We start from the raw sequence: 26,375 nt of genomic DNA on the forward strand, positions 1-26,375 counted from the left end.
ACCCAGGACCACAGGCTTGTCCTGCAAAGCGCAGCCCAGGGACTTCAGACACTGAGGCCTGAGGAGGAGACCCTCTGGGCGGGTGGGGCCCAAACTAGCTGTGTCTGAGCCAAGCTGCCCAAAGCGGGCAAGAGGGCAAGTCTGCACCCGCCACCAGGCGGTGCCTGAATGCCTGACGTCCCGGGGTGGGGGGGAAGGTGGGGGGAGGCCGGCCAGGGTCTCTGTCTGCACCCCCTCACCCCACCTCCCACCCTGCCTGCAGTGCGAGTGTGTGAGGTATATGTGTGTGCAATGTGTGTGAACGGCGTGTGCGTGATGTGTGTGTGAGGCATATGCATTCATATGTGAGGTGTGTGCATGGCTGGATGTGGGTGTGTGTCTGTGACAGGTTGGGGACGCGCTGCAGGCTCTGACGGGCACGCGCGGGCGGGTTCCGGCGGCTGCAGACCGGGGCGCCCCCTCCCCCAGCCTGCGTCTCCCGGGCAACAGCAGCCTCGGTCTGGGGCCAGGCCCCTCCCCCGCCCCGCCCCAGCGAAGAAGCGTCTGGAACCGCATCCTTCCTTCGCATCCTTGTCCTGCCGCCGCATCCTGCGCAGCTGCCCCTTGGAGACGCCTGTGAGCCTTTTCCGTTTCTTGTGGAGCAGGGTCTGGGGGTGGGGGTGTGGAGCCAAGTGTGTGCAGGGGTGTGCAAGTGCGTGGCGCAGGTATGCGTGGTTCGTGGGGGGGGGGAGTATGATGTGTGTGCAGGGGTCGCAGGTATACTGTGTGTGCATGGATGTGCGAGGTGCGTGTGCGCAGATATATTAAGTGTGAGTGTGCGAGGTGTATGTGCGGGGTGGAGGGGGCACTGCGGCGGACCCGCTAGCAGCTGGCCGAGCAGGGGTCCTCCACTTAGGGGCCCAGCTGACCCCAGGGCAGGTTGTTGTCAGGCTTCCGGGAGGATCCGGGAGCCCCCCGAGGGGGAGGCAGGTCCCTGCCTGGACTTTCGGAAGGGCCGTGGGTGCCCGGCACAGACCCGACGTGCTGCCGGATTCCTCAGTAGAGGGGGGCACCTTGGACCGCTGGGACATCAGCTCTCCCCACCAATTGGTGACTGCAGCCCCCTCCCCGCCAGCCAGCTCCACCTCTGCGGGTCTGAGAGAGCCAGTGGGAGCCGGCGTCCGGAGGTGCGGAGGGGGCGCCGGTTCCAGGGCCCGTTCAGCTTGGTCTGGGGTGGGGGGCGCAGGAGGGGCTTCGGACCCACCGGGGCACAGAGAAGAGCCTCCAGCAGCGGCACGGGGTGGCGGTGGTGAGGCAGGCTGCGGGCAGGCGGGCGGCGTTCAAGAAGCCGAGGGGCAGTTCTCTGAACCACCTGCCGCAGGCTCGGGGGCCACAGGTGGCGGCTACTTGGGACGCCGAAGCCCGGTGCAGACCGGCTCCGCTCCCCGCCCCGCCTCGCCCGGGCCTCGGGCTGGACTGGCGCCCGCAGACCCCAGCCCTTGAATGGGCGGCCGAGCCCACCACCCGCCTGCAGGCCAGCGGACGGGAGAGCACCTGGGCCGGGGCCGCGGCGGGCAGGGGGCTCCGCGGGGCTCCAGCAGAGCGCGCAGCCCCCACGCTCCGCTGGCACACGCGCGCCCCGTGCGCACAGGACTCTCGTGCCCGCGCGGTGCGCACCGGCGCGCGCCTCTGGGTGACGCAGCATCCCAGAGCGGCGCATGTGAGCGAGTCTGTGACGCGGCCTGCAGCCGAGCTGCCTGGGGGCTGGCAGCTCCGGGTCTGTGCGCTCCCACCCACCCACCCGTCGGAGCGCGATCCCGGCCTCTGCTCATCCTGTGCCCGCTCCCCACGTCTCACAGAGGAGACGCGCACTGCAGAGAGCGGGGAGCAGCTGATCCACTGCAGAAAGCGCAGTGACACCGCAAGGTGGAGGGAGGGGGCGGGTGGGAGCGGAGGGAAGACCCCTCCCGCTCCCCGGACAGACACCTCTGTCTGTCGTGTGAACGCGCCCAGCCAGCCCGCCCAGAGGGTCCACGTGATTCCGCCTGGGAAAGGAATGCTGGGGACCCGGCCTTCCCACGTGCCGCCCAGCCCTACCCCAGCATTCTGCCTGGGACCAGGCGCAGAGGTACATGGGTCCCCAAAGCTTCTTTTCTTCGTGAAGACATGTCGTGGCCTGCCTGTCTCTGTTGCCGTGGAAACGCCAGATGATGTAACATGACGTCACGCTGATCAAAGGAGTTGGGGCTTAACGTTTGGCTGAAAGGGAACCCTGGGGCGTATCTCCCCTGGGGAGGGGCCTCCGGTGGGGCGAGGGGGAGACCTCGGCCATCCCCTGCCCAGAGGGCGAGGCCACCAACCTGAGATCGGCGGTCTGCAGGCATCCGGGTGCACCTCTGCCGTTCCGCGCAGCGTTCCTCAACCGCGCGCTGGGTGTGAGAGTGGCGAGGCATCTACTTCGTGCAGGCCCACAGTCCGGCCCCTCTGGATTCTGTCCTTCCCGCCCCTGCCACGCTCCCCTCAAGCCCTGGGCGCCCTGTCCTCACCTCGCACCTCCCTCCCCCGCCGGCCCCGGTTGTCCCCCCGCCCCTCTCGGGGCTTCTCATCTCTTCGCACTGGGTGCTCCTTGACCGTCTCTGCTTCCTGGAGCGTGGATGTCACATAAGTGCTGTCCTGGTGGAGAATGACGGACGGATGACCCGCCCCCCTGCGGCAGGTGCCCAGGTGCCCGCACGTCATCCGCAGGCCAGCCCCGGCCAGACCTCGACGCACATCAAGAAGAGTACCCACCCGCTCGCTGCCTTGGGTGAATGGCAGTGGGGGCGCTTTGCTGGTCTGTACCGCCCAGGCGAGGCGCTCAGGGAAGGGCCCCGTTTCAAGACCCTAAGAAAATCCTCCTCTTCGGGCGCCTAGGGAGTCCACGGCCGGGCGACCCCTTTCCCAGCCCAGGCCGGGGGCTTCCCGCCCACCCCACAGTGGCCGCCCGAGCCTCCCTGTCCAGCGCCTCCCACTCGCCACCCTGCAGGTCTGTCTGTCTCTGCCGCCAGCAGGGGCTTCGCCTCTTCATTCCCGCCGGTCCGCCAGCACGGGAGCCCACAGCAAGGCCCGCACCGCGGAGTGAGAGCCGACGCCTGCGCCCGGGGGCACTGGCGCTGGTAGTGCCGTTACCGTTACCCGAGAAGGGCCTCGCAGGACACCGGTGTGGGCGTTCCGAGGCTGAGCAGTCTTTGTGGGATGCGCCCCCACGGTGGTGGGGGGGCCACACTCAGAGTTCAGGGTGGACAGCGGCCCTTGGTTGTACCCTTTACCCCCACTCGGTCCTCGCGAGGAGGGGACAGCCAGCCATCAGTCCATGCTTTACGGGAGGGCGGGGGCCCAGTCCTAGATGAGGGCGCAGTGTGGGCGTCTCTGTGGCTGGCCCGCTGTCCCCCGGTTTTGTTTGTTTTTAACTTTTTCTGTTGTAAAATACAACGAACTCAGAAGAGGACGTGAAACAAAGGTGCAGCCTAATGTTCCTAAGTGAGCCCCAGGCATCCAGCATCCCGGCGAAGACAGGAAACCCCGCCGGCCCCAAAGGGCCCCTGGGGCTCTGCTGAGCCCGGAGCGGGCTGAGCGCGGAGGGTTCCTGAACAAGGCGGTGGTTTGCTTATTTCCGACCTACCTAGTGCTTGGCGTCTTTTGGCCAAAGCTCTCCTGTGATTCAGGGCTGTTCCTGCCGGTTGCACGGTTCCTTCCCTTCACTCCATCGCAGGGATGAACGCTCTGTTTACGGGGTGCCCCGCGCAGAGCCAGCACCCTCGGCAGAGCACCGCCTCGGGGTTCAGGGCCCTCTGAAATCCTCCTTTGTCCGTTTTTCTCTTGGGCTGCCTGTGTTTCTTGACCACGTTGAGACGCTGTCTGTACTTTAGATGTCTGCGGCTTACTGGCTTCCTTGGGCTGCTGTGACAAGTCACCACAGCCTTCACTCACGCTTTCACAGCTCTGGAGGCGGATGTCAAGGTGTTGGCGGGGCGGAGCTCCCTCCCAGGCTCCAGGGGAGGCGACCCGGATCCCCGTCTCATCCAGCCCCCCAGGAGCCCCAGGGGTCTCTTGGCTTGTGGCCACCTCCCTCCAATAGCTGCCTCCATCTTCACATGGCCTCCTCCCTGTGTGTCTGTGTGCAGATTTTCCCCTGCTTATAAGGACACCAGTCACTGGATCAGGGTCCACCCTAATCCAGTATGAGCTCATCTGAACTTGATTAGATCTGCAGAGACCCTATTTCCAAAATCAGGTCACGTTCACATGTGCCCAGAGTAAGGACTTGGACTCATCCTGCCGTTGGACGAACGAGCCTTTGCCCTTTTGAGGAGCTGCAGATATCTGCTCCTAGCCCCAGTTTCGGTCTCTAGCCCTTGAAGGCTGTGTTCTGACGGGCAGAAGCTCACTGCAGTCAATTCACGGTGTTAGTGTCAGGTGTACAGCACAGTGCTTCGGTTAGACACACACGTCTATTCTTGTTTGGATTCTTTTCCATCATAGGTTATTACAAGACACTGAGTCGAGTTCCCTGTGCTCTACAGTAGGTCCTTGTTGTCTGCATGCGTGCATGCTCAGTCACTTCAGTTCTGCCCTACCCTTTGAGACCCTATGGACTTAGCCTACCAGGCTCCTCTGTCCGTGGGATTCTCCAGGCCAGAATACTGGAGTGGGTTGCCATGCCCTCCTCTGGGGGAATCTTCCCAACCCAGGGATCCAACCCACGTCTCATGCATCCTTGCAAACGGGTTCTTTACCACTGAGTCACCAGGGCAGCCCCCTTGTCGTTTACCTAGTCTATGTATCCGTTCAGTGCAGTCGCTCAGTCATGTCTGACTCTTGGTGACCCCATGGACAGCAGCACACCAGGCTTCCATGCCCATCACCAACTCCTGGAGCTTGCTCAATCTCATGTCCATTGAGTTGGTGATGCCATCCAACCATCTCATCCTCTTTCGTCACCTACTCCTGCCACCTTCAATCTTTCCCAGCATCAGGGTATTTTCCAATGAGTCAATTCTATGCATCAGGTGGCCAAAGTTTATAGATAGTAGTGTATGTTGGAGAAGGCAATGGCACCCCACTCCAGTACTCTTGCCTGGAAAATCCCATGGATGGAGGAGCCTGGTGGGCTGCAGTCCATGGGATCGCTAAGAGTCGGACACGACTGAGCGACTTCACTTTCACTTTTCACTTTCATGCACTGGAGAAGGAAATGGCAACCCACTCCAGTGTTCTCCCTTGAGAATCCCAGGGACTGGGGAGCCTGGTGGGCTGCCGTCTATGGGGTCGCACAGAGTCGGACACGACTGAAGCGACTTGGCAGCAGTGTATATGTTAATCCCAAATCCTAATGTATCTCCCCTACCCCTGCTATAAGCAAGTTTGGTAACTATAAGTTTGTTATAAGCAGCTCTTAATCTTCAGTTCAGTTCAGTCGTGTCCAACTCTTTGCAACCCCATGGACTGCAGCACGCCAGGCCTCCCTGTCCATCACCAACTCCCGGAGTTACTCAGACTCATGGCCATCGAGTTGGTGATGCCATCCAGCCATCTCATCCTCTGCTTTTAATTCCAATGCAGTTCTATTATCGATACCTCCTTTTGTGGTTAGTGCTTACTTCTGACACTGGAGGACTTTCCCTCCCTAAGACCAGGCAAGTATTCTGAATTATCTCCATGATGCTTTTCCATCTTGGCTTTTGCACCTGGAGTAGATTTTTCTGTGGTTGCAAGGTGGGGATTGGGTCCACGGTTTGCCACATGGATGCTGTGTATTGAAAGGTGGCTGTGCCCTTGCTTTGCAGGGACACCTCCTGACCCGTTGTGTGGGGTGTGTTCGCGGGCCTTCATGTACCATGCAGCGACACCACACGGCTGTGTGATGAGCTGGGCGCCTGGCAGACCAGACCCTCTTGGTCTTTCCCAAGCTGTCATGAGTGTCTTTGTCCCTCTACCTTTCGTATAAAATCACAAAGCTTGTCGAATTCACACACACACAAAATTTCATCTTGGGCTTTTGATTCGGATTTATTGACTCTATACACTTTGGGGGGAAATGACATTTTTAAACATGGAACCTTCCAAAATCCATGACCATGTCCTTCCCATTTAAGGAGTTCAGGAGTTATTTGGTCCTAGTCATAATGTGTTGATGAAGGTTTCCTCTGTTTTTCCACAGGGAAGTCCTTCTAATACCTTCTTAGACCTACTCCTGAACATCTGATTATTTCCAATATTTAATGGAATCTTTCAATAAGTTATATTCTAATTTTTTTGTCACTGATACATAAAAACAGAATTGATTTCTGAATATCTTAAACTCATCAACTCTGCTTAACTCACTTTTAATCCGTGTAACTTTCCTGCAGATTCTTTTGGATTTTCTACGCACACAAGATGCTTTCTCTGTGACTAATGAGAGTATTACCTAATCTCCTCCAGGCCTTGTACCTCTTCTTTCTTTTTCCTACCCTACTGTTTGGATAGGACCTCTACTACCATGATTTATACAACTGATAATGAAGGGCCTTGTATCTCCCTCCCAATTTTTGTTTATTTTGTTTTGTTTTTGGCTGCTTAGTTTCCTGACTTAGTTTGCTGAACTCCTGCATGGAAGCATGGCATCTTAACCACTGGACCCAACCAGTGGTCCAGAGAAGTCCCCAACCCAATTTTAAAAGCAGAGCTTTCTCTGATCACATTCAATAAGGTGTGCTGTAGAGTTTTTGTGGATAATCTTGATCAGATTAAGGAAGTTTTCTTCTCCCTGCTGCTGCTGCTAAGTCGCTTCAGTCATGTCTGACTCTGTGCAATCCCATAGACGGCAGCCCACCAGGCTCCCCAGTCCCTGGGATTCTCCAGGCAAGAACACTGGAGTGGGTTGCCATTTCCTTCTCCAATGCATGAAAGTGAAAAGTGAAAGAGAAGTCTCTCAGTCGTGTCCAACTCTTAGTGACCCCATGGACTGCAGCCCACCAGGCTCCTCCGTCCATGAGATTTTCCAGGCAAGAGTACTAGAGTGGGGTGCCATTGCCTTCTCTGTTTCTTCTCCCGGTAGTGTGCTAATAGACTTTTTTCCACACTGCTTGTGGGATCTTAGGGATCTTAGTTCCTGACCAGGGATTGAACCCAGGTCCTCAGCAGTGAGAGCACAAAGCGCTAACCACTGGACCACAGGGGATTCGAAGAGGGTTTAAAATAGTAAATGTTAAAAAAAAAAAAAAAAAATAGTAAATGTTGAATCTTATCAAATACGTTTTCAGCTACTACTGAAATTGATCAGATGAATTTTCCTTTTTATTCTGTTCACGTGGTGAAACTACTGATTGCTTTTCAGACGCTAAATTCCAAAACACACCCAGCCTTCGTGTGTCTCACTAGGTCCCCTGTGCTCGCATTTTACCTGGGGCCTTGTAACTGGCATCGGTGGGTGGCACAGCCTTCTCCTCTCTCATGCCCTTCCCAAATGCTGAGATCAAGGTTGTTGGCCTCACAAGCTGGGGTAGGTGCCCTTGTTTCCTCTGGATGAGTTTCATAGGAAATTTGCATTATTTCCTCCTTAAGTGGTTGGAAAAATTCAGAGGTGATGCTCCTTGGGCCTGGAGTTGTTTGTCAGAAGATTTTAACAACAGATTTAATTTTTAATGGACTTGGGACCGTTTCTTTCTCCTTTGATTGACGGAGTATGTTTTGTGTTTCTCTTCTTTCAGCTGGAAGTCACTTGTTGTGTCCTTTTCTCAGTGGTCAGCCTAGAGGTGGAACTGTCTTGACCTCCCCAGGGGAGCTTTGCTCTCCTGTCCTCTCCACCCACCATTCCTGCTCCTTTTGGGAGTCCCAGCCCCCCAGATGGCCCACTCCCATGCACCCTGTGACTCCCATGCTCCGTAAAGCCAGAGCTTGGGTTTATTCACCAGCAGCCTCTTTCTGGAGCTCTTCGTTACTTCCTGCATCTCCAGTAGGGTTGCCAGACAAAATATAGGACGCCCAGTTAAATTTGAATTTCAGGTAGACAATGAATAACTTTTTAGTATAAGTGTGTCCTGTACTACATATTACATGGATATGTTACGAAAAGCAAAAGCATCCACTGCTCATCTGAAATTCAGATCTGACCTGGTGTCCTGTACTTTGATTTGCTACGTCTGGCCTCCCGACTCACCAGGCTTCTGTCTGGGATTGCTTTCTGTTGGTTGCTACTCTTAGAATGTCTCCTGGAGCCGTGAGCCAGTGGAAGACTGAGGTGTGCGTGTCTGGGCAGTCACCAGTCAGAGGCATTATCACCTGCATGGCTGTGGGGCTCAGAGGGAGTCAGGTGGGCAGGAAGGGACGACAATCTTGTGGCCGGACTCACCCTGTTTGTCCTGAGGAGGTTGGCCTGGTTGCCCACGGCCTGTCCCAGCTCTGGTGTGACGAGCATCAGGGCTAACCTGGGCCCTCTGGACAGGGCTAACCTGTCCAGCTGATGTGGGCATCTGTTGGGTGGCCAGTGACTCTGTGTATGCCTCTGGACAGGACAAGGAGTGCCATCCACCATGGTGAAGCTGAACTGCAGCTTCTCCGGGAAGACAGGCTCTGGGGATGGGGGTACCATGGACAGCGTCCCTCTGATCAGCCCCCTGGACGTCAGCCAGCTCCAGCCATCGTTTGCTGACCAGGTGAGGGGCCCTTCCCAGCCTGCCCTTGAAACAAAGGACGGTGGGCCAGGCAGCTTTACGAATGGCCTCCTCCAAGACAGTGCGTCCAGCAGAGGAAGGGCCAGGCTGAGCCCGCCATGTGACCCAGTCAGCTCCTCCAGCACCCTGAACCACCCTTGCCTCGGAGGGGCTCTTTCCATGGTCTGGCCAGGTCCTGGGCTGCCTCAGCCTCAGCAGACTTCCAGCGTCTCTTTGGCCTCAGCTGGTAGCCACCAGAGCCCCGCCACTAGCACTCACACCGCAGGCCCGCTGACCTCTGGCCCCCTCCCTCCCAGCCCTCCTAGTTCAGGGCCCCCTGCATCGTCCCTTCCCACAGGTGGTCATTAAGACGCAGACGGAATACCAGCTGTCCTCCGGGGACCTGTCGACAAAGTTCTCCGACCTGGAGGGCCAGAAGCTGAGCGGCGGCCCGGAGGACGTGCGCAGCAGGGTAAGCACCCGGCCTGTCCCTGGGGGTCAGGGTGGGGGGCGGGGGCAGACAGGCACTGCCAGCTGTGGGCACCCAGACTCGGGGCTGGGTGGGTGGGCCGGGGCTCCTTGGTTAGCGTCCTGCTCTCAGGAGTTGGACAGGGAACCACCCCATCAGAGGTGGGGTCAGTCCTGGGCAGCACCAGGTTCCTGCCAGGGAGGCCGCTGCCGTAAAGCCGGGGGGAGCCACCGCCCTCAGCGGAGCTCCTGCCCTGAGACGTGCCGCCTGCTCCTGCCCTGGACCATCTCCGGTGGGTCATCTGTGTCTCTTCCTCCGTGACTCCCGGGTTTCCCACATACGATGCAGAGTCACTTTTCCTGCTGTGTATCTGGCAAATGTGTTTTCCCTTCCATTTCTAGCTCTTTGTTACTGACAGCTTTTATACTCTGTTGTTCAGTCACTAAGTCGTGTCTGACTCTTCGAGACCCCGAGGACTGGAGCCCGCCTGGCTCCTCTGTCCTCTACCATCTCCTGGCGTTCGCTCAGACTCATGAGTGATCTCTGGAGCCTTTCATGTTTCAGTGACAGATCTGCCCCTCCTTGTCCTCCTCTCTGAGAGGTCACTGCCCATCCCCGCCCCCAGCCCAGCCTCACCCTCCCCTCTCCCTCCGACCTGTCCACCTCCAGATGCCCACGGGCCGGATGATCGCCTTCACCATGGCGCTCATGGGCTGCCTCCTGATCATGTACAAGGCCATCTGGTACGACCAGTTCAGCTGCCCAGACGGCTTCCTGCTTCGGGTAAGGCCGGCACGCTGGGCACCGGGGCTAGGAAGGGCTGTGGAGCCCCATGCCAGGGAGGGTCCCGTGGGGAGTCCAGGGGAAGGACTGGCCTCCCCACCTCTGCCCTGAGTACCCACCCCCTGCCAACAAGAGGGCAACGGGTGTTCCTAGCTCTTTGGGAACATCACCTCCCAGGAACAGTCAAGTTTTACCTTTAGAAAAATTCAAAGAAAAGGTGTTTTAGCAAGAAGTTTTCTCTCCCTGTAATCCAAAACAGTGAAGCCTAAGGAAGGAGGTGGCGGTGGTGAGTTTTCCCTGCGCTTGGCAAGAGGCTCCCCTTCCTCCTTTTCCTCTCTCAGCTTTCCTCATAAGGAAATGACTTTTTTTTTTAATCATTTTCAGTGTATTTTTTCTGAGACTCTTTAAGTTTTCAGTAGTTAAATCCTTCTCCTTTCCCCATGGTTTCCAAGATGAAAACGCACCCCACAGTGGCCACCAATCCTCACTATACGTCCAGGGGTTCACCAGGCTGCTAACGCCCCGCACTCGCTGGGACACCCTGGGGACCCGCAGGATGCGGGCAGGTCAGCCACCCGCCTTCTGTGGGGCGCTGGCTCTAGGTGGCGCCTTCAGTTCTGAATCGGAGGCCGCCCCTTGGTGACTTGAAGTTAGGGCAGAAATAAATGCATTTAGGGGCCCTGCCTCCAGTATTATCGAACTGCTCAAAAGCAGAAGGTGACCGCCCACCCGCGGGTGGCCCTGGAACATGCCTCCGGCATCCCGGCCGACCTGGCCTCCCGAGACCAGGGGCGCGGCGCTTCCCAACGCCCGCCGCCCCCCACGGCGCCCCGCTGGCGCCCCTGACCCGCCCTTCCCGCAGCACAAGATCTGCACCCCGCTGACCCTGGAGATGTACTACACCGAGCTGGACCCCGAGCACCACCGCAGCCTCCTGGCGGCCATCGGCGCCTACCCGGTGGGCCGCAAGCACGGCACGGAGACCCCCTGGCTGTCCGCGAGCTACCACGCCTTCAAGGAGGGGCCCAGGAAGGCGTCCAGGGCGCAAGCCCGCGCGGCGGCCGCGGCGGCGGTCACCGAGCCCTCCAGGAAGCCCACCGGGAAGCCCTCCGGGAAGCCCCCCGGGGACGCCTCGCTGCAGGAAGAGAAGGAGGCGGCGCAGAAGTTGGCGGGGAGCACGCCGCCTCCAGCCCCGCAGTGAGGGCCTCTGAGTCGCAGCCCCTCCGGGTAGGTGTGCCCCCGGACAGGGACCGGGGCCCCGGGGGACGCCGGCCCAGTCTGCTAGAGGCTTACCCAGGAATGCTCTCCGCCCTGGCGACCCGCGTGCGGGCCTGGGGCCGGGGGCAGGGACAGGGCGTGGGCGGGGTGGGGGAGGGGGAGGGGAGGGGATGTGGGCGGGGCGGGGACAGGGCGCGGGCGGGGCGGGGCGCAGCGTCGGGTGGCCCGGAGGCGGGAGAGCGGAGTTCAGCCTCGCGGTCCCCGCCCGCACGTGGGCGATGGGCTGCTCTTGCGCCCGCCCTGCCCGGCGCGCCTTCATCACTCCTCGCTCTGACTCCGCAGCGCCCCACGCCGCCCGCACCTGTGGCCGCCGTCGCCCGAAACCGCACCCGCTGTGATCCCTGTGATCGTGCCCCTGCTGGCAGTTCCCTCTTGCTGCCGCCCCTCCTGCCCGGCGTGAGCCGTTAGTTCTGTCGCTTTTCTCTGAGTAAAGATTCCACCTGGTTTCCCCTGAGCATCCTCCGTCCTCGGCCTTTTTCCTGCCCCCTCCTTCGCCACCGATTCGGGCGCGCTCCTGCTTCGTGTACCGCACCCCATTTGGGCGCCCTCCCGCCTCGTGTCCCCTTTACCCCGGCTTTTCTTTAGAAAAAAAAAGCTTTAAAGCTCGACTTAAAAACATTTATTAATCTAGTAACCTTTGTATATTCCCTCACTTATTCCACAGTTAGTATGTCATTGTTATTGTTCAGTCGCTAAGTCGTGTCCGACTATGAGCCCAAGAATTGCAGCCCGGCAGGCTTCCCTGTCCATCACCATCTCCCAGAGCTGGCTGAAATTCATGTCCATTGAGTCGGTGATACCATCCAACCATCTCATCTTCCGTCGTCCCCTTCTCCTGCCTTCAATCTTTCCCAGCATCAGGATCTTTTCCAATGAGTCAGCTCTTGAGTCAGGAAGCCAAAGTTTTGGAGTTTCAACTTCAACATCAGTCCTTCCAGTGAATATTCTATTCAGAACTGATTTCCTGTAGGATAGACTGGTTGGATCTCCTTGCAGTTCAAGGGACTCTCAAGAGTCTTCTCCAACACCACAGTTCAAAAGCATCAATTCTTTGGTGTTCAGCCTTCTTTATAGTCTTATCCATTTAGTATATTTAATCCCTCTGAACTTTTTAAGACATTTCCCCAAAGAGACAAACTTCATTAATTAGATTTCCTAAGGATTTCAAACCCCAGGAATCTTCGGAATGTTTTAACAGCCTGCTTCTCAGGACACCGCCTAACACCACAAGGTCAGAATCAGATCTTAAACTGAAATTCCTTCACCTCCTAGTATTAAAACCCAAGGGTGTTGAGATGAAATTTAAACCATTTCAAATTAAAACAATTCACCTGTGCTATATCCTCTTAAGGCCTTCCTGGGTTTTCAGTAGCAAATATCGTGAACTGATGCTTCCCTCACCTCCTTGGGTGCACCTAAGCTGAGAGAGACACAACAGGGCCCCACCCTCCCTGCACATCCTGCAGGCTCCCTCAGCTCAACAGGCTCACTCGAGGGGACAGGCAGCACCCTGCTGGCTCCAGGACACGCTTCCAGGATGGACTCAGGCCAAGAGGGCTGTGGGTTCCGGCCTGCATCAGGGTGTGGGCTGGGACCCGGCTCGGGGTGGCCTGCCGGGCCCCCTGCGGTAGGCCCAGCCCGCAGTGCAGACTCTGCGGTAGAACAAGGCAGCCAGGACCGTCCCCTCCGCCCGCCTCCCCTGCCCCCACGCTACGATGTGGTAGTGACCCTTCCAGGGTCCCGTGTGCACGTGTGCACACACTCACATGCACACATACAGTCGTCCCTTGGTTCTTCAGGGATTGGTTCCAGGACCCTAGTGAAGTCTGTGGGCACCAAAATTCAAGGATGCTCAAGTCCTTTATAGAAAATGGTGTAATATTGGCGTGTAACCTACACACATCCCCCCGCTTACTTGAAATCATCCCTAGATTACTTATAATACCTAATACCATGTGAATACTATGTAGATAGTTGCCAGCTTGACAAATTCAAGTTTTGCTTTTAGGAACGTTCTAGAAATTTTTTTTTTTTTTTGAGTATTTCTGATGGGGAATTGGTTTAATCCTCGGATGCAGAGCCCAAGGGTACACAGTCGCATGTACATAGGCACACGCTCACATGCCAACAGTGTGTGCACACGCACTCCCACCTCCCCCCCAGGCGTCAACAATGCAGCTCCCTACACACACACACACACACACACACACACACACACACCCTCCTTCCCCAGCTGGGGCAGAGGGTAGGGGCTGGCAGAGGGTCAGCGCCCTGGGGTGTTGGACGGGGACTCCCCGCAGAATGGCCTCCCAAACCTGCTGGCCAGCGGCCACATCCACAGGTGGGATATCCCCCCTCGGGTTTCCTGCCACTCACCCTGCAGCCAGGACCATGAGGCAGGGACCTGGGCCAGCAGCAGGAGTTGGCTGCAGCCCTACCCTGGTGGTGTGGAGCTGTGCAGTCTCTGGGGCCAGCCCCCCGAAACTCAGTCTCCTTGTCTGTAAACTAGGACCTGGGCAAGCCCCCTCAAGTTGGGGCGCTGGAGCAGGGTCTGCCTGGGCACATGGGCCACTCGCTCTGGAGCCAGGCTCCCCAAGCCCCTAGGGTCACCCTGCCAGCTCCCAGCTCCAGGGTGCCTTTTGCACCCGCCCCCAACAAAGGCATCCTGCAGGGGACCCCCCACCCCCGCTGCTGCTTGTCCTCACAGCAGCCCAGTCACCTGTGTGGACCCCCGCAGTGCCAGGCAGCCCAGCTGTCTTCTTGGCCAAGATGTCTCTCAGCTACGGCTGGACCCTGAGACCCGTGGGGACCGTCTAGAAAGGCAGCTTGGGACCTGCCCTCTCTGTCCCAGCTTCACCTGATGCCTCCAGGCCCCACCCAAGTCTCCCCCCTGGGATGGACCTCTGGGGAGAGGACCTGGTTCATGGCCTCGACCCAGTGCCCAGGACACCCAGAGCAGGTGCAGGACAGCCCTCTGCTGACTTCCGGCCGAAGCTCGCCTCCCTGTCCCCTTGGGTGAAGATTATGGCAAGGACAACTCTGGTTCATCCCAACCATCCCTGGTAAGGCTCACCTGACCCACAGGGCAGAGTTCAGCCAGGTGGAGGGTCAGTGGAGGGGCCTAGAGAACCTTGGGGAATATCAGGGGTCCTAAAAGCCCCTGGAGGATCCTATGGGGCCCAGGGACCTGATCACTCGGAGTCCCAGGTCACGACTGCTGAATCCAGGCCTGAGCTGGGATAAGGGGTCACAGGGTGTGGCCGCCTTCCTCTTTTGTCTCATGGGAAACCTCGGGGCCAAGGTGGGGGCCTCGGCAGAGTCTGCGGGGTGCACCCCAGCAGGTGGCATGCCAGACTGGTGACCAGCAGCCTTGTGAGGGGCTCCCAGCACTGGGCAAAGCCTCAGCGCCCCACTGCCTGTCACCTCACTGAGAGCTAGGCCCAGGCCCAGCAGAAGCGCTTCCCAGGGCGTCTGCCCACAAAGATCCCTCACCTGCCCAGAGTGGGGGTCGGGGTGCTGTGCTGGGCACTGGGGGTCCTCTCCTCCTGCTTCCACCGTGAAGACTCCACTCCCGGGTGCCCCCCAGCCTCTAGCCACTGGTGCTGGTAGTGAGGCTGGGAGGCCACAGCAGGCAGTGTGACCCTGGGCAGCCCTGGATCCAGGCTGTGGCGAGGTGGGCAGGGGTCCTGGTATCCTGGAGCAGCAGGCCTGGGTCATGCAGCCCTGGAGTGGGGGGCTGTGTAGGAGGTCGACCATCCTGGGGGCCCCCAACACCCTGGAAACCAGGGGCACTCTCGGGGGACCCCCTCCTCCAGGTCTAACACCCCCACACCTGATGCTGCCCCACCCCGACAGCGGGATCTGCGCAGGAACGGGGGTGGGGCGGCCAAGCCCCAAGAGCCCCATGGAGCCCCCAGGGCTGGCTACGGCAGGGCCTACCTGCCCCACACACCGTCCAAAAGTGGCTGGGGTTTCCCACACGCCTGTGAGAGACCAATCCGTGGAATGGCTCGTTTAAACGTTTTCTCTTTCTTGTTGCACAAATGTGCTACTTCATGGTGAAAAATCTCAGCCTCTTGAAGTGACAGACTACCCTTCTTTTTGCCCGTCTGCCACGGCTTGGCACTACAGGGTAGGAATGCCGTTGCCGTCAGGACCCATAGGGCCAAGGGCATGCATACGTGTGCGTGTGTGCCCACAGTGGGGCCTCGGGCCCCCGCCCCCAGCCCTGGCCCCGGCTCCCAGTGCTGCCGCCAAGAGTCCGGCACGAAAGGGCAACCATTTGCCCGGCTCTGCACCCAGGGCTTGTGCTCTCTGGTACAGACACCCTGGGCACTGAATGGACCCTCGGGCTGGTCAGGTGAGGCCAGTGTGGCCTGTGGGTGCCACCTGTGCAATCCAGGAGTCAGTTCTGGTCTGGAGTTGGTGTGATGGACATGTGCTGAGACTTTGCAGGGACAGAGGACCCAGTGGAGTTGTGGAGGGGGGGCGTCCCTGGAAGGCAGCAGGAGCCCCCACTGCTCCTTGAGGTTCCTTCTCCAACAGCGACCTCCAATGTCCAACAGCGACCTTGCCTTGGGCATCTGAGAGGCCAGGTGTTGGGACCCTCGGGGGTGGGGGGGTGGGGTCCAGCTGCTTCACTGCTGTCCCCCTGGAATGTTCCGGTGCCAGGGTCCAGCCCCAGTGGATCCAGGGAATTCGAAGCGGGACGGCGTTGGCGAGGATCAGGAAACAACTGCTTAATTAAACTTTAATTAAGGATATAAAGAGTAATAGAATAAGGATAGCTCAGTAGGAAAATTCAGTGAAGAGGCTGAATAATTCAGCCAGAAGGTAAGAGAAAGAACGACATGGTGAGACCAAGTTTCGGTGAACAAGGCCCGCACTTTATTTTCCAAAATAGTTTTTATACCTTAAGTTATGCATAGAGGATAATGGGGGAAGGGGTAGAGTCATGCAGCAAGCCAGGCTTTCTTCCTGCAAACTTACCATATGCAAAAGCTTAGGTGATTTGCATCATTTTCTGGCCCGGAGGCCTGTCAACATTTTAAGACCCTTTCTTCAGAAAACTTATTTTTCTCTAAAGGTGGTAAGTCAAGTGCCACCCTCCAAAAGCATTAGATAAAGTTGCATTCCTACAGAGCAAAGGTGTGGTGGGCTATAACAAGAAAAAGAATTAACTCAAGGGTCCCAGGTTACAAACATTAAAGCTACTACTTACACCAATTATATTAATCAATACACTGCCAGGGACACAGCAGGTACGGGATATGGAAACTTAGCAGCAAACATTTGCCCAACAAGTGAAAATCCCTTCACCAATACAATTTCTAATCAATCTTTTAACTACTCAAAAGAATCTGTGTTTAGACAGTTTAGAACATCTCCTGCCTCTCACAGTTGGGAGGCTCTGAACAATCACATGTGGCCGGAAAAACCTATTCAGGCAGGCTAGAGGACTTCCAAAGGAGTTTGTAGGTTAAACACTGTCACACGCAGGAATTATTAACTGGAGCTGTAAGCTAACTCTTTTTTCAGAGAGGTCGTGGGGGACAGCCCCCCGTAAAGTCAGAGGTGTAGGTGAAAGCACAAAGCAGAAAGTAGGCAGACTCTGGTTTTGGGGATAGATGCTCGAGAATTTCCAGGAAGACTCCTGAGGCTCGATCCCGCCTTTGCATATGCCGAGCCTCCTTCCTCATGACCTTTGCCAGGGGCGGAGCTCGCTCCCCGCATTCCGGGACCAAGGCCATTCAGCGAGCTCGGGGCTCACAGGACGTGCCCCCTCTGGGTAGTATCCATCGCCGCGGCCTGGCCACGCTGCTCCCCCATCAGCCCCGTGCAGGGGCTCCAGGTCCCACGGGCCAGGGAGGGGCTGCGGCGGAGCCTGTCACGGGGCCCCCGAGGTCGGGGCCCTCCTAACCAGCGCCTTTGCTCACACTGCCCCTGGCCCAGAGCCTCCTCTTCGGGGCCCTCGCACGCTGGCCAGTCTCCTGTGGGGAACCCTTCTTGTGCCACCCCAGCTCCAGAACCAAGGTGATCCGTGAAGCCTGGAGCCGGCCTCCAGTTCGACAGACCACAGGGGACAATGAGACAGGGAAGCGAGTTCCCGAAAGGGCGGGCGGGTGGGACCAGAGCACGGGCTTGAGTCGGGGGTAGGGAGAGTGCTGCAGGGTCCCTAGGCTGGGCTGGGTTGGGTTGGGTGGGGCCGGGTCCACTCTGGAGGCTTCCTCTAAGGGATGCCAGCAGGCCTGGGAGGGAGGGCGCTGTGGTTCAGGGCGGCTGGGCAGGCCCTTGAGGGGCTGCATTTGCCTGAGACTCTGGGGCTGCCGTCCCGGGCTGCGCTTGATGGACTGCAAGGCTACCCGGTCAGAGTGGCTGTGGAGCCACGATACCACGCGGGGCTTAGCCGAGCCCTTGTCAGCACCGCACTCGGCTGTGGACCACGGGCTCCCAGAGGAGGGCAGGAGCATTTGCTCAGCACTGGACTTGGATGCCAGCTGCTCACCTGCAGATCGGTAAACTGAAGCCAGCGCAGAGACCGAGGCCCACTGCACACCTCTGCGGTCCTGCCTTGGTGTGTAGGCACCTCGGGGGCCTGGGCCAGAGTCCCGCTTCCTGGCTGCACGCAGAGCGATGGGGCCTCGCGGTTCAGCCAGGGCCCTCAGGTGCCGCCCTGCCGTCCCCACGCCCAGACCATTCTTCCGGGGAGTAACTGGGTGCACAGAAGAGAAGCCCGCTTCCGGGGGCAGTGGGCTGGGAGACGCCAGCCCTCTGCGGACGCCTCCGCTCCAGAGAGGGCGCGGCGGCCCAAGACACGCCCACTGCCGGCCCCAGGTCCGCAGTGGAGGGGCTGGGGCAGCTGGAGGGGAGTCTGCAGTCAGCTGGGTCTGACCAGCGGGGCGCACAGTGGACCGTGGGGAGATGCCTGTGTGCGCCCCCCCAGGGCTCAGGGCAGCCCAAGCCGCAGGAACCCTCAGGGGCGGCCGGGTGTCCAGCAAGGGGCCCTGCCTCTGCCCTCAGACCGTCACACGGGGCTCACCCCAACCCCCCCGAGTCTCCTCAGCTGTAGAGACACAAACTGGCAGAAGCACGGGCCCACCTCCAGGTGGCCCGGGGCCCCCGCGGCCTCCTCCCAGTGAGGGAAGTGCGAATGGGCGAGGCAGCAGGCGTAGCTGGACGCGAACCGCAGGATGGCCTCCTGGAACGCGGCCTCGCCATCGGGGGCGCCCAGGAAGGTCTGCTTGCAGTCGCCCAGCAGCACGTACACGAAGTAGAGCTTGTTCTTGGTCTCGCAGCCCATGAGCACCGAGTGCGGCGCCAGCAGCAGGTTGGCCTCCCCAACGCGGCACGCCAGCTCCCGCAGGGTCTTCTTGGAAGACCTTCGGAGCCAGCACAGGGTGTTGACGCTTAAGATCATGAAAAAGGGGCAGAAAAATGCATTGGCGCTGATTACGAGGAACCGCCGAGCTGGCTGGAGCTCCTGGAGCCCCAACACCAAGGGTAAGAACACCGAAACCACAGAGAGGAGAATCAGGACGATGGCGAGGATGATCCTGCAGCCCAGGTAACGCAGGCAGGAGCGGGGCGAGCGCACACCATTCAGGATGCCCACGGCTTGCTTGTACAGCTCGGGGTCCTCCAGCACCTCCTTCAGGGGGTCCGGCACGGCCAGCGTGCTGAAGCTGCCCACCTTCCACGAGGGCAGGCTGTCCCTGTTGATGCAGTCCAGGGTCAGCAGGGCCTTCCCACTGTAGAGGGCGGGGGCCGAGCGCAGGGCCGGGGGGTGCGCCAGGTGCTGGCTGGGGGTGCACAGGAGCTGCACCAGCTTCTGGAAGAAGCGGCCGTCCGTGGCCTCCAGGTAGGTCAGGTGGCTGAGATGCAGCGGGACCCGGCAGGGCCGCAGCAGGACGGGGAGGACCGGCTTCCTCTCCAGGCAGGAGCCCACGAGGGACAGGTCGGCCTCCAGGAGGCACCAGCGGCTTTGCACAAAGTCCTCGCTCAGCACCAGCAGCACCTTCTGGCTCTGCTGGATGCAGCCCGCCATGTTCTCCAGCACGTTCCTGCCGGGCGTGAAGTCCCGCTCGTGCAGGCACACCTTCAGCCCCGGGAGCTCGGCCTCCAGGCGGCCAGTGAGCCTGTGGGTCCACACGGCGTCCACGCTGCTGTAGCTCACAAACAGGTGGAACTGATCGCAAGGCCTCAGCGGGGGGATGGGCGGGGCCACGCCTTCCTCCCCGGCGCAGGAACCCATGCGTGCTGCCCCGGGTCTGCCTCTGGTTCCTGAGAAGGAAAGCACCCTTAGGCTGCAGGAGGTGGAGACGGACGGGCTGACTGTGCAGACGGACTATGGTGACCCTCTGCAGAGGTGGAGCCGCAGACACAACTGGCCGCAGTCAGCCCGGGAAGCTGCCAACCACCCAAGCCTGCCAGGGTGCGGTCAGTGACGGCCACCCTTCCCCCTCCCAAAGCGGGACCCACCAGAGGAAGTCACAGCCTCCCGGGAGGGCCCTGAGCCCCTCCCACTCTGGGGCCTGCCTTCGGGTCTCCACCAAACCCCAGTGACCGGGACCCTGCTCCAGCACACCCTGGGGGTCTGCCCTCTGCGGCGCCCACTCAGGGCCTCTGGGGACATCCACAGGACATCTGGCTCCAAAGGGCTGGGGCTCACGGAGGCCACACCGGCAGTCCCCTGTGGTTCTCGTTTCCCTCCGCATGGGAGGCTGGACGTCTATGCCCTCCCGGACTTCCTGTGCTGAGATGCTAACCCCATGGTGATGGCCTAAGGAGGTGGGGCTTTGGGGAAGTGACAAGGCCACTGGTGGAGCCCCCAGGTGGGGGTCAGTGTCCTTCTGAAGGAGACCCCATGGAGTTCCTGCTGCCCACACCCACCCTTGCACGAGGACCTGCTGTCGAGGAGCGAGGAGTGGGCCTCAGGGAAACATACCAGAGGCCCGAGGCCTGCAGCCTCCAGCCTCCAGGGCTGTGGGAGGGCGCTGGGCCAGTGCAGTCGCCTCCCGCGGTGCCGGCAGCGCAGCGAGTACACTGGCTGGGTCTTCCCAGCAATGTGCCCCCGGGAGGGGTCACACAGTGCGGGGCCCTGGACTGCTTCTGCTCTGCACGCAGACTCCCACTGAGGCCTCGCCGCGCCTGTCCAGGAGCCAGAGCTGAGCCTGGGCCGCCCTCACGGGTCTGCCTGCTTGTCCCCAAGAGCACCTCTTCCCAGGACCCAGTCCTGCAGGCTTCTTCGCACGCCCGTGGCCCCGTGCGGGTCCCAGCAAGCAGCTCTCAACCCCGCAGGCCCAAGGCAGGCTGTGACCTCACAGCCTCTGGGGCCTCCAGCTTGGACCCCTCCCCACTGGGGGATCAGGGTGGGGGTCACGAGGGCCAAGACAGCCTGGGAAGCCCCTGTGGTCTAGCCCCCCTGCCCCTGCCACAAGGCCCCTGCATCCCGAGTTGGCCGGGCAGCTGAGAACCAGGGGAGGAGGCGCTGAGGCTCTGAGGGACGCCCTGGGGAAGCCTGGCGCTCAGGACACCACCCCATCTCCTCTAACCTCCAATGGGCAGAAGGCGCTCCCCCGCAGCGTCCAGGCGTCCGGGAGGCAGACGCTGCCCCTGTGCTTCCTGGGCACCGAGAGCCTCCTATGTGGTGCCCACGCTGCCCGCTCCCCAAGCCTGTCCTCAGAGGAGGCCTGGGAGCAGCCCGGGCGCGTCTGCCCCAGACAGAAGGACTTCTCCAGCCAACGCTTTCTGAGACATCTCTGCTAAATCTGATGAACAGCAGGAAAGGGAAAGAAGGAAGGAAGCAAACTGAGGAAGGAGGGTGTTTCAGGAGAAGTGGCCAGTGCGGCTGCTACTGGGAAAGGGCACCAGCTGGTCCCGGAGGCGGGACGGCCAGGGCTCCCTTGGAATCCACCTGATGGTGGTGCCAGGCGAGCAGGAGGCCCTGGCGGGGCCTGGAGCTCTCTGGAGCCTGGGCCGGGCCTCCCGCTGGAAGCAGCGATGGGAAGGGCAGGGGTACCATTCTCAGCAGGGCAGGCCAGGCTGGGGTCCGGGGGTGGGGAGTGCACACGGTAACTGGGGCTGGCTGCCAGCTCCGAGGGAAGATCCCAGCTGCCGGTGACCCTCCTCAACAGCCGCTCTCCTCCAGGAACCTTCCCCCGGGGGTGGGGACCTGGCGGCCCCAGCCTGCTGAGCCTTCCTGAAACCCTCCCTCCCTTCACCAGTGCTGCCCCGTGACTGGGGAGGGCCACTGTGTCCCTCGGGGCCTCGACCTCTCCCTCCCACCTGGGGAAGCTGGCCCCCAAACGCTCCTTTCTGATCTGGGCCATTGGACACATGTGATCACTTGAAAAAATCCGCTAGGCAGCCTCATACCCGAGGAAGAAATACAAGCTAAATCAAAGTGGTGCTAAGTCACTTCAGTCGTGCCTGCTCTTTGTGACCCCGTGGACTATAGCCCATCAGGTTCTTCTGCCCATGGAATTCTCCAGGCAAGAATACTGGAGTGGGTTGCCATGCTCTTCTTCACGGGATCTTCCCGACTCAGGGATCAAACCCGGGTGTCCCGCATTGCAGGCAGACTCTCCCGTCTGAGCCACCTTTCCACTTAAAAACCTGAGATGTCACATGGGCAGGATAGAGTTAGAGAAAGTCCACTGGTAACCAGAGCACTGAAAACAGGGGAACGGAGCTGCGGCCTCGGGGTTCTCCTGGGAGCCGCAGCAGCAGCTCCGCGCGTGACCACGGCCCTGACCACAGATGCTGATTGTGCAGGACAGGATGTTCCTGGCGAGAAGCCCGCGGGGGCGCCCTGGGGGCTTGGCTCTCTCCTGGGACCACAGCCCAGAAGACTCCCGCCCCAGCCAGGCTGAGGTCCTGCTCTGCTCTCAGCACCCTTGACCTGGAGGAACGGGGAGGGAGCCAACAGACCGTGCCCCCTGCCGCGTGCTCCCAGCGCTCTCAGGGACAGGCAAGGCTGCTTCCTCTTCCTTCCCATCAAGGCTGGACTAGATGACTTCAGCCAGCTGCTGTCTGAGCCTTTGATCGGTGTCTGGACAGGCGCGGGTGCTGCCAGGGGGAGTGGGCCCTGCTGGCCAGCGGGGTCCCCAGGTGGTCTCCTCCCGAGCTCCATTGGCCCCTCACCCGGCAGGCCCCTCGGTCAGCCCCAGGGCTCCAGCCACACCCAGCCTCCATTGCCTCTGCTGGTCACCCTTTCCCTCTTCACCTCCAGATCTCAGGGGAGCCTCTGAGTAAGGTGCCACTGGAGTCTCACCCCCTCCCCAGCAGCCCCCAGCACAGGCGCTGTGTCTCAGCTCACTGGCCCTGCTCGGCAAGGTCGGAGGTGGACTCAGTGGGCATCCGTGTGTCCAGCCTGCCAAGCAGCAGATGTATTTGGGATGGACGAGAGGGAGGGAGAACCAAGCTCAGGTCAGCTTCCCACAGGACAGGCTCCTCTGCCCTGGGTCAACCGTGTCTGCACCTGGACTATGCCCACCCCCAGGTGCAGCTCCAGGCCCAGGGAAGGCCTCTAGTGCGGCCTGCAGTCCCCACTCCCCTAGCCAGGGCCTGCCCACAACCCCAGGAAGGGTCTAGGTCGGATGGCAGCCTCAGGCGAGGGCAGGTAGAAGGGCCTCTGACCGGGGTTGGAAATGGTGCTGGTGGCCAGCTCTGTGCTCAGCTGTGACTGGCCAGGGGCACGGAGAGCCTTAAGCAGGCCGGGCCCACTGCCCAGAGCCCAGACGAAGGGCAGGCCCCCAGCTCCGCACAGCAGGCTGAGCGGTGGGGGAGACATGTGCCCGCAGATGGAACCCTGCCTCCCACTTGCTTGATCTTGAGAGCTCACGCCTGAGCAGCCAGCCAGGCACTCAGTTCCTCTGTTTTCAAGGCAACAACAGGATGCTGGCTGGCCCAACTCCCTCACACCATCTGGAACTTCCTGTTGGGCAGCCAGTGGGGGCTCCTTGTGGCAGCAGCTTCCTGCCTTCCTGCCAGTCTGTGTGCTGAGGCGCCTCAGGCAGATGACGGGGCAGGAGCCCACGGGTCAAGGGGGAGACTGAGTGCGATTTTAGAAAAGACACACCGAGACCTCGCAGGGAGGGCACACGGGGCAGGGCTGTGCCCACAACAGAGCCCGCGAGGGACTCTGCAGCCACAGGGCCAGGGAGAGCCCCTGGTCCTGGGTGTGGTCCTGCTTCCCAGGGTGCTGCACAGGGGTCGGGGAGACGGGAACCTGAGAGCCATAGTCCCAGCTGAGGCCCAGAGAGGCGAGGGTGCTGGTCAGCACGGGGCGTGTCCATGGCTGTTCCCACACCTTCACCTGGTCAGACTGAGGTTCACCCACGGAGGCCCCTGGCCAGGTGAGGTCTCTGCACTCACGGCCCCAGATTTCGAAGGAGCCCTTCCAGATCTGGTGTCTGGGCCTCATCACAAGATGGAGGCCAGCAGGAGACCAGAAGGCCCCAGTGTGACAGGTGTCCCCGGGGGCCCTGGCCCTGGCGGCCCGGCTGCGAGCGGGGCCAGTGAGGTGGAGCCAGCCCTGCACTGCAGGTGTGTGGGCTCCGGGAGCCACAGGTGGGTGTGGGGGGCTCTGTGTATGTGGGAGCCTGTGTGGTGTGGCTGGAGGGGAGGCCACGCCAAGGAGAGGCCTTCCCAGAGCAGGATGAAGGAGGGGGAGGAAGCCGCAAGGCCCAGGGGTCAGGGGAGTTGGGGACCCAGGCTGAGGCCTGAGCTGGGACAGGGCCCCAAAGGGTTGTTCTCCCTGGCTCCCTAGGGTTGCATTCCAGGGCCCAGGTACAGCTGGAAAAATGCCCACAGCTGTTTCTTCAGTGAATGAATGAATGAGCCAATGAAGGAAAGAGAGTTTACACCTGTGCTCTGCGCCCTTGCATGAAGAGCTGATTGTTCCAGGTAGAGAACAGCCTCCCCAGGAAGATGCGTGCAAATGGAAGGTGCCCTCCTCCGACTCCCACCCCCACGTCTGCTGGCCAGGCCGTCACCACTGCCGGCAGAGCTAGCGGCTGAGGGAACCAGAGCTGACCCCCAAGGGCACTACTCCACCATCCCCGCCATCAGCTCGAGCTCCCAGGGGCAAGACCTATGGGGTCCTTCACACCACACGGCCCTCCAGGAGGGCCGAGCACCGCCTCTGAGGCCCGAGGTCCAGGACGACTGGGGTGGGGCCTTGGTGGCCTGTCCCCTAAACCTGTCCGAATTTTCTCTACTTCTCCGTCTCATTCTTTCTACAAACACTGCTACTGCTGCTGCTGCTGCTAAGTTGCTTCAGTCGTGTCCGACTCTGTGCGACCCCATAGACGGCAGCCCACCAGGCTCCCCCGTCCCTGGGATTCTCCAGGCAAGATCACTGGAGTGGGTTGCCATTTCCTTCTCTAATGCATGAAAGTGAAAAGTGAAACTGAAGTCGCTCAGTCGTGTCCGACTCTTCACGACCCCATGGACTGCAGCCTACCAGGCTCCTCCGTCCATGGGATCCTCCAGACAAGAGTACTGGAGTGGGGTGCCATTGCCTTCTCCGCTACAAACACTAAAAACAACCAAACAGTACCTGGGAGACACACCTGGTCGCTTTGTGGGCTCAGGACGGCTGGCCACGCACGGCCTCGCAGAAACAGCCCGGGCCGTGTCCCCGCGCGCCTGCCCAAAGGGGCCGAGGACCGGACGGGGCGGGGCGGGGCTTCGCTTCCTTCCTGAGCATAGGCTCCGCCCCCTCAGCCATAGGACCTCGCCCCCGCCCTCCAGCACAAAGGGGCCCGGGCCGGGGAAGGGCGGGGCGGGGCGGGGCGGCCCCAGAGCGTAGGCTCCGCCCCCTCGAACATGACCCCGCCCCCTGACGTCGGTTTCTCCGCTGGTTTTAATCAAGTTGAGAAGGAAAGGATGAAAAGGAGCTGAAACCGAGGGGCCCGAGGGCAGCTCCGCGCGTGGTGGGAGCGCTGAGGACGCCGCGAAGCCGGCGGGGGCTTCAAAGGGGCAACTACCCCAGGCGAAGACGGAGGCGGGAGGCCGGGGAGGAGGCGGCGGGGAGGGGAGCAGAGGCCAGGTGTGTAGAGGAGAGGAGAGAAGAGGAGAGGAAGGGGTGGGGAGAGGAGAGGAGAGCCAGGGGTCGGGGGAGAGGAGAGGAGAGGCGGGGTGTGCGGAGAGCAGAGGCGGGGTGTGGGGAGAGGACAGGCGGGGTGTGGGGAGAGGAGAGGCGGGTGTGTAAGGAGAGGAGGGGCAGGGTGTGCGGGGAGAGGAGAGGCGAGGTGTGGGGAGAGGAGAGGCGGGGTTTGAGGAGAGGAGAGGCGGGTGTGAGAGCGGAGGCGGAGTGTGAGGAGAGACAGTGGTGCGTGGGGGAGCCAGGGGAAGAGGCCTGAGAGGCTGCGCGCGGAGCGGAGGCCGCGGGAGGCCGGGCCGGGGAGGGCGGAGGGGGCAGGAAAGGAGCTGCCGCAGGACCGGCTCCGGCGCCCTCCCCGGGACCTGCCCGGCCTCCCCACGGGGCCCCGCCCGGCCGTGGCGTCTGAGGGCCGTCGCCGGCCCAGGGGCTCCGCTGCGGGACGCTCCAGACGCCTCCCGGGCGCCCAGGGGCTCGGAGCCTGGGCCGGGCTCTCGCCGGGGCCGGCAGGGGTGCGCCCCGCCCGCGGACTGGAGGAGCGCGCGCCTCCCCGGTGACCGGGGACGCCCTCGTGTGCGCGACAGAGGCGCCGAGTCCCGGCCCGACCTCGGGGGGCTCCTGCGGGGAGCCGGCGGCATGGCTCTGGCCCTCCCTTGGGAAGCTTGCCGCCAGCCGGCGCCGGCCCTGCTCTCCCGAAGCCAGACGGGCTGGATCGGAGAATCTGGGGCAGGAGGCCCTTGCGGCCAGAGCACCTCTGATTCGGGGAGCCTGGCTTCCTCTGCCACTGTGGGAACCGAGGACCACAGGGTGGAGCCCTCGCCCTCGGGGTCCGGGGTGCGGAGGGTCCCGGACTTCACGCCCTTCTGCCTCACTCTCCCGGGTCCGAGGGGCAGGACCTGCGTGGACCTCCGCCTGCCCTCCCTCCAGCCTCACACCTGGTGGACGAGGGGGGATGGAAGGGTGGGCAGTGAGCCCCCCGGGGAGAGGCAGCCCTGTGAAGATGCTCCTCAGCAGAGAGCCCTCACTGGGGACATCGGGGAGCCCCTGGGAGGAGCACTGGCCCGCTGCCCAGGGGTCTGGCAGCCTTAAC

General features: G+C 61.0%; 2 protein-coding genes across 2 annotated transcripts; one reads left to right on the forward strand and one right to left on the reverse strand.

Moving 5' to 3' along the window:
- The first annotated feature begins 507 nt into the window (after positions 1-507).
- On the forward strand, positions 508-11,799 carry CALY (calcyon neuron specific vesicular protein). Its single transcript, XM_027529072.1, has 6 exons — positions 508-615; positions 8,512-8,654; positions 9,010-9,123; positions 9,790-9,903; positions 10,766-11,130; positions 11,464-11,799. The coding sequence occupies exons 2-5, from the start codon at positions 8,532-8,534 to the stop codon at positions 11,102-11,104; spliced, it is 690 nt and encodes a 229-aa protein (XP_027384873.1). The 5' UTR covers positions 508-615; positions 8,512-8,531; the 3' UTR covers positions 11,105-11,130; positions 11,464-11,799.
- A 6,316-nt stretch (positions 11,800-18,115) lies between these two features.
- LOC113884378 lies at positions 18,116-24,841 on the reverse strand. The gene is made up of 2 exons (XM_027528973.1): positions 24,756-24,841; positions 18,116-19,461 (listed from the first exon to the last, which is right to left on the reverse strand). The coding sequence occupies exon 2, from the start codon at positions 19,430-19,432 to the stop codon at positions 18,206-18,208; it is 1,227 nt and encodes a 408-aa protein (XP_027384774.1). The 5' UTR covers positions 19,433-19,461; positions 24,756-24,841; the 3' UTR covers positions 18,116-18,205.
- Positions 24,842-26,375: the final 1,534 nt, after the last annotated feature.

The sequence above is a fragment of the Bos indicus x Bos taurus genome, chromosome 26, assembly GCF_003369695.1.
Source record: "Bos indicus x Bos taurus breed Angus x Brahman F1 hybrid chromosome 26, Bos_hybrid_MaternalHap_v2.0, whole genome shotgun sequence".
NCBI classification, from domain to species: domain Eukaryota; kingdom Metazoa; phylum Chordata; class Mammalia; order Artiodactyla; family Bovidae; genus Bos; species Bos indicus x Bos taurus.